Below are 6629 nucleotides of genomic sequence, written 5' to 3' on the forward strand. Positions count from 1 at the left end.
TGATTGATCTAAGTGTAATAGAGAATCTTCTTCTGGTCATGAATAAAGAAAATTGTACATATAATCAAAATTATTAATCAAATTCAAACAAGAAAATGCACTTGCAGTCTACAACACATCCAGAAGAACATTGAATATTATTTACAATAGTTGGAAGTTAATATCTATATTTTTGCATAAGTTTCTAACAACTTTAAACAAAAACAATGATTTGGAATTAAACTAATTGAATACTATTAAAATTAATATTGAATATATCAAATCAATCATAGAAATTTCTTAATCTCAAATTAACATTATTGTTTATACTGTTAAATAATTAGTAATATTACTATTAAAAGATTAATGAAATGGTTGATTTTAGGTAACAATGATTTGGAATTAAAAAAATAGAATATTATTAAAATTAATATTTAGTATATCAAATTAATCATACAAATTTCTTAATCAAAATAATATTATTTTTTATATTGTTAAAAAATTACCAATATTATTATCACTATAAAAACAAAAGTAATGAGACGGTTTATCTTAGGGTTGTTAAAAGAATAAAAACAATATAAAATAAAAAAAATACATTTTTTACTTAAATTGAATGTGTCTCTTCAATAGACGTATTCAATTTTTTTTTTTATTATTATTATTCATATAAATGTGCATCTTCAAGAGACGGTAAAAATTTTTTCATATAAATGTGCATTCAAGCGGTAAAAAAAAGAATAAAATTTTTCCAAGACACGCATAAAGATGGAGACAAAAAAAACCCTTTCCCTAAATAATTCCAAAACTCCCATTTTACCTAATTAAAATTTTTTAAAAAAAAAAAAAAAACAACCCTACAGATCTAATTAACCCATTTCTAAATGATCCAGCTGCAATATCACAATCACAATCACAATCATAAATATTTTTATTTTTATTTTTATTTTTACTTTTAGTAGTTTCGTTTTATAACAAACCAATTTAATTTTTCTAAAAAGAAAATTGTGGACCACTAAATTTTGGTAAGGGGAATTTATTTAATTTTAATTTTTGTACTTTCAAATTGGGATATATATGAAATTGAGTTGGGATGGTTTTTAGACCAATTTGAAAATTCGGATTGGTTGTGTTGGCAACTCAAACAACCCAAATAAAATCTTCAACCCATCCCAACCCAATCCTTAAAATTCGGGTTGGGATGTTGGGTTGTGATGGATTGAGTTGTTGGGTTATAACTTGTTTTTTCTTATTAATTTAAAATATATAAATTTATCTATATACATAGCTAATAACTAAAATCTCATAAAATTCAAATGTTAAATACCAAATATCTATGATATTTATTACAAACTTTAAACAAAGACAAATATTATAACAATTTTAGAAATAAAAATAGTAATATATATATATATATATATATATATGAAATTCAAGTTGGATTGGGTCAATCCGAATTTTTTTAGCCAATCCAAGACCGCGAGACCCAACCCAACCCAACCCAAGAACAAAATCGACCCAATCCAACACTTATAGTTGGGTTGGGTAGTCCAAATTGTTCAGGTCGTGGATTTTTTTAACACCCCTATTTTTAAATGTCTAATTTTAGTTCACATATATATTTAATGAACCTTAAATTTAGTCTATCAGTTTTTTTAAATTCAAAATGCACAAATAATAATAATAATTTTAAACAACAAAAAAAATACAACGTTCAACATTTTCACAATTTATAGTGTAGATGCTAATAGATATCAAAAGTTATTTTAAAAAAAGTTAACCAAAAAGAAAAAGAAAAAAACTAAGAGTATGGACTAAATTTAAATTTTATAGAAAGTACAATTTTTTTTTAATAAGATACTAATGGAGAAGAGGAATCAGTAAATGTATCCCAACATTTAAATTAGGTTAATTTGCCACTTTAAGAACACATGAAATGAAAATTAAACAAATTTCGAAATACGAGAAATAAAGCAGTATTTTTAACTAATACAAATTATTCTCCAAAGTTTACTTGTGAGGTTTGTTCATCGGTAAACTGAGAATATGCAGAAGTTTATATTTATTTAATGGTAAAATTGCATAAAGTGAGAATGTGTGATACTTATGGGCTTATCTCTAGCCATTCTGTGTTGTTATCTTATGGGCTTATCTCTAGCCCGTCAGTGTTGTACTTGTTTTGCTGACTTTTGTATGATATTTCTTGATTTATTGAATATTTATGAAAGACCGCAGATACGAGGGTATTATCTTAGTTGAAATATTTGGGTACATTTATTGGTCCATTCAACATATCTTTTTCTAAAAATAAATTATGTAAACCATTAGAGAAAATTTTCTTCGTTGTTTACATTATATATATTTGGTTTCATGAATATTAGTAGACACCACATTGATATTAGTAGATCCTACTCTTTTTTTAGTACAAACAATTAGGAATGGAAGATTGAATCTTCAATCTCTAAAGCTGTAGCACATACTAATACCACTGAGTCAAACTCACTTTGATGATTCTATTTTTAAAGGCATATGTGTCCATGTATAAATTTCTATACTTAGAAATTTTCTCTCTTATAATTAGTAGGATAATCGTAATAATTGCACCACTAAACTTCTCATTTAAAAAAAAAAAACACTCATAACCTTTACAATCATGTTTTTCCATTTAATTGGTTTGTATCACTTCATTTAATGTCTACAAGAATTGCCTTGTATTATAGTCATGAAATTAATGAAAGAAGTTGGTGTAAGCATTTATTTAATTGATAATGAACAGAAAATCATGATCTAAAGTGAAAACGACATATCTTTGATAAAAACACCAGCAAGACAGATTTGTACCATTAATGATTTTTTTTCATTTTTGGGTAAGTACAATATGTGGTACTTTATAAACTTCCTAGTGGATAGACAATACATATCTATATCTATATATATATGTAATAATAATAATAACAAAAAAAATTGCAATCGAGATGAATTTGAGCACATGATTATGAATATTATTGCTTGGTCTTCAAAAATAAAATTCTTCAGAGAGGAAGCAAATTTCTCAACATCAAAGCTAAAATGCTCCTTCACTTTCAAACTGAAAAACATGCACCATCAATAAAATGTCAATATGAAACTTTTTTTCAAAAGATAATATTCCTAAAGTTAGAAAGTTACCTCTTATTTAAAAATCTCAGCGAGTTCGTCACCTACTAATAAGCTTCCAAGGGAATTTCCAGAATTAAATTGCATTTGATAATATTTTCCTGACAAACCTAACACATTTAAGCTTATTTAATTTCATTTCAAGATCATAAAATACTAATAAACTAAATAAATGGCATAGGAACATATGTACGTACCAGCACCATTATTATGATTTTCAATTGCATAATCTCCCAAATTTTGAGAAGTTGAATTCAAATTGCAAGGAGAATAAGAGGAATTAATGTTAATTGGATCAAATCCTCCCAAGTATTGCTCATTATCATCACATGGTTTTGAAATGGAATTATTGGATGGAAAATTAAGCAATCTGAATTCAGGTACCGGAACGAAACTTCCGGCGGCCGCCATCCACGTCGATCTAGGGTTTTGATTTCCTTGCAGACCTTCCATTGATGATCTTGCCTGATTGGGGAATTGAAATTGCGGCCCCAAATTTGAAACTTTGTTAATATGGTTCATCGAGTTGTAAAGTGTGCATGGTTTTGTTGAATTTCTATCATATAGATTTTTGTGGCTAGCTAATTTTCCATCTCCGTTTGCTTTCTTCTTTCTCATTATATCTCGGTGTTTCTGCAATTTAATAATATAATCATTAATTTTGCAATTTGAAATTAAATAATAACGGTTTGTTCAAAAACTCAAAATAGAAAATTAAGATACCGCCTAGTAAATAGACTTGATTTTCATAAGCCAAAAACAAAAAAATGAAATAGTTACTTAACAAATCTATATTAAATCAGTAGATATCCGACGAACCTGAAGATGACTGGCTACGTTTTCTCGTGTCAGACTACGAACGTTCATGATTCTCAATATCTTATTTGGGACTCTGTCTGAAAAACAAATAAATGAAAAAAATAAAAGAAAGAAAGAAACTTAGTTTATACTTACATAAAAAAGGACTAATAAGATAAACAATATAGCGCAAAAGATATAAACTTTAAAGGCAAAAAAATTCTAACCCTTTTCACCCAATTGCTCATAAGCTTCGAGAAACTTTTCATGTAATTCCATTGTCCAGCTTATTCGATGTTTCTTCTTCTTATTATCGTCTTCTAATTTAATAATTTGATCACTCTCATGATCTTGTTTATCCATTGTAACCCTTTCAATGGAGTGATGATCTTCTTCTTCTACTACAGCATGTTCCAAAAGCAAAAGATTAGGGTTTGATCTTTTACGAGCTGATCTTTTGCGCAAAACATGTTGCCAAATATTCTTCAATTCTTGTAATCTAACTGGCTTTAGTAAATAGGCTTCAGCTCCCTCCATAACTCCCCTCTTTACCATCTCCAATTCCTCATTAGCCGATACCACTGAAATAATTCAAAATAATTAATAAATTTAGGGTTTAATAATTTGGTATTTAATTATTGATTTTGAGAAGTACTTACTAACAACTGGAATATCCATTCCAACACCAATAATTTCAAGGATTTTGAAGCCATCCATGTCGTGTCGGACAACATCGGTAATTACGAGATCAAATGTTTGTTTCTCGTCCTTTAATAGTCTTAATGCTTCAGCTGCTTCGGTTGTTGCACTTACTATACGTTCAAAAAAATAAGGGGGAAGAAAAGGGTAATAATTAGGGTTTTTGGGTAAATTTTAGGGTTTCAGATTGTATGGGAAAATGCAAAGAAAATAAGGAAATTAAAGAAAGTACCTTTATATTGACATTTTTTTAGAAGTTTAACGAGATAGTGAAGGCAAACAATATTGGCATCAATTGCAAGCACTTTCAAACCAATTGGAAATTGATCATCATCTTCGGCCATTAATGGAGTGGGATTTGGAATTTGATTATCAAAATCTTCCATCATATAAACAATTTCAACGGCGGAGGGAGAACTCAAGTAGGTCGACTGAAAAAGGAAAAACATAAATAAATAAATAAATAATAACTTAGGTTTCGATTAACCTTTTCTAAACTTTTTTGATTAAAACTTAGGGAAAAAGTAGATAAGAAAACAAGAAATTAAGGATGGAACATGTGTTTTTAGATTTGATTTTAAAAAAACAAAAAATAAAAAAACCAAATAGTTACAAGATTTATGTTTGAAGGCATGTAAGATTCAATTAAGACAATATGAATTTCGAATTTTGAGGACTCGAACCTAAGTCCAAGTAAACATAAATTAGGTCAAGAATGTCATAATGGGTATTCAAGATTTATTCAAGGAAAATTCATTAAATTTCAAATTAAGCTGCTTACCAGGGAACAGCGTAAACATAAATTAGGTCAAGAATGTCATAATGGGTATTCAAGATTTATTCAAGGAAAATTCATTAAATTTCAAATTAAGCTGCTTACCAGGGAACAGCGAGGTTACCGACGGCGGTCACAGCCGGAAAATAAGGCGGTGGAGCGTGGTTACAGACGGCGAATTTCAAAAACTTGAAGCTAAGATCAAGTAAACATAAATTAGGGCAAAAATCTCCATGGGTATTCAAGGAAAAATTCATAAAATTCCAAAGCTACTTACCGGGGATAATCAAGGTCACCGGCGGCCGCTGTGACCGGCGACGACTGGGACAATAAGGCGGCGGCGCGTGGTGATTATAGAGACGGCGTCGTGTGGTTGAGGGAGTTATCGTAGTGAATGGGGAGGACGCGCCGCTGAGTTTTAAAACAATAAAGTGAAGTTAATTTAATTTTTTTAATTTAACTCCCTCGTGTATAGTATATATTTAACTTTCCAAAACGAACTATTCTAAAAAATAAAAAAATAAAAAAATAAATTCCAAAATAAACTAAATTTCTTTTTTTCTTATTCCATTACCATTTCCCTTTTTCTTTTATTGAATTCAACAATTTTAAATTATAGAAAACTAAAATCCAATAATTTAAGAAAATTAATTTAAAAGTTACCCGGAGCTTGGGATATCGTTACAATCCTCCCCTTAAAACTTTTTGAAAAAAGGACATGAAAAATTGAACACACTAAGAATATTTTAAAAACAACCACCCTTAGAAAAAAAATCTATTTGATAATCTTTCTATTTTTGGTGTTTTTAGCTTTTGAAATTTTTGCATGGTAAGACTAAGGAAATGTTTGATTAGACAAATAAACAATGACCTTAGAAAATATATAACAACAAATCATAGTTAGGTAGAAGTAGTGTTGTAGTGTTTATAAACTTACTTATCTATCTCATCCCAAGAAACTTTTTTATTTTGAATAATATACTAAAGGCCGGGGATGATCGGAACCCAAAATCTAAAGCCTAAACACTGGTTTGGTAATCATGTAGACTCTATCGGGTAACCATTTCGTTTTTTGTTTTTCTTATTTTGAAAATTAAGCTAGGATATAATTTGATATTTTGCTAAATTTACAAATGGATTAGACAAATTAATTTTATGTCTAATAAACACTTTTTAATTTGTGATCTAATATATATGTAACTTAATATTTTATTTAAAATAC

The 6629-nt window shown here is 28.4% G+C and overlaps 1 protein-coding gene across 1 annotated transcript; it reads right to left on the reverse strand.

The window, feature by feature from the left end:
* Positions 1-3150: 3150 nt before the first annotated feature.
* On the reverse strand, positions 3151-5018 carry LOC150037689 (two-component response regulator ORR23-like). The gene is made up of 6 exons (XM_090310587.1): positions 4865-5018; positions 4593-4745; positions 4161-4514; positions 3955-4031; positions 3333-3768; positions 3151-3236 (listed from the first exon to the last, which is right to left on the reverse strand). The coding sequence occupies exons 1-6, from the start codon at positions 5016-5018 to the stop codon at positions 3151-3153; spliced, it is 1260 nt and encodes a 419-aa protein (XP_090166713.1).
* Positions 5019-6629: the final 1611 nt, after the last annotated feature.

Source organism: Benincasa hispida, chromosome 2, assembly GCF_027475165.1.
Source record: "Benincasa hispida cultivar pf3 chromosome 2, pf3_genome.v1.1, whole genome shotgun sequence".
Lineage (NCBI taxonomy): Eukaryota > Viridiplantae > Streptophyta > Magnoliopsida > Cucurbitales > Cucurbitaceae > Benincasa > Benincasa hispida.

What these genes read in the sequence shown, in the direction of transcription:
- LOC150037689 (XM_090310587.1), bottom strand. Translation starts at nt 5,018, where the DNA reads ATGGAAGATTTTGATAATCAAATTCCAAATCCCACTCCATTAATGGCC. An exon ending in AAAAAAATGTCAATATAAAG is followed by an intron (nt 4,746 to 4,864) that starts GTACTTTCTTTA and finishes TTGAACGTATAG; the next exon opens with TAAGTGCAACAACCGAAGCA. An exon ending in AATGGATATTCCAGTTGTTA is followed by an intron (nt 4,515 to 4,592) that starts GTAAGTACTTCT and finishes GAATTATTTCAG; the next exon opens with TGGTATCGGCTAATGAGGAA.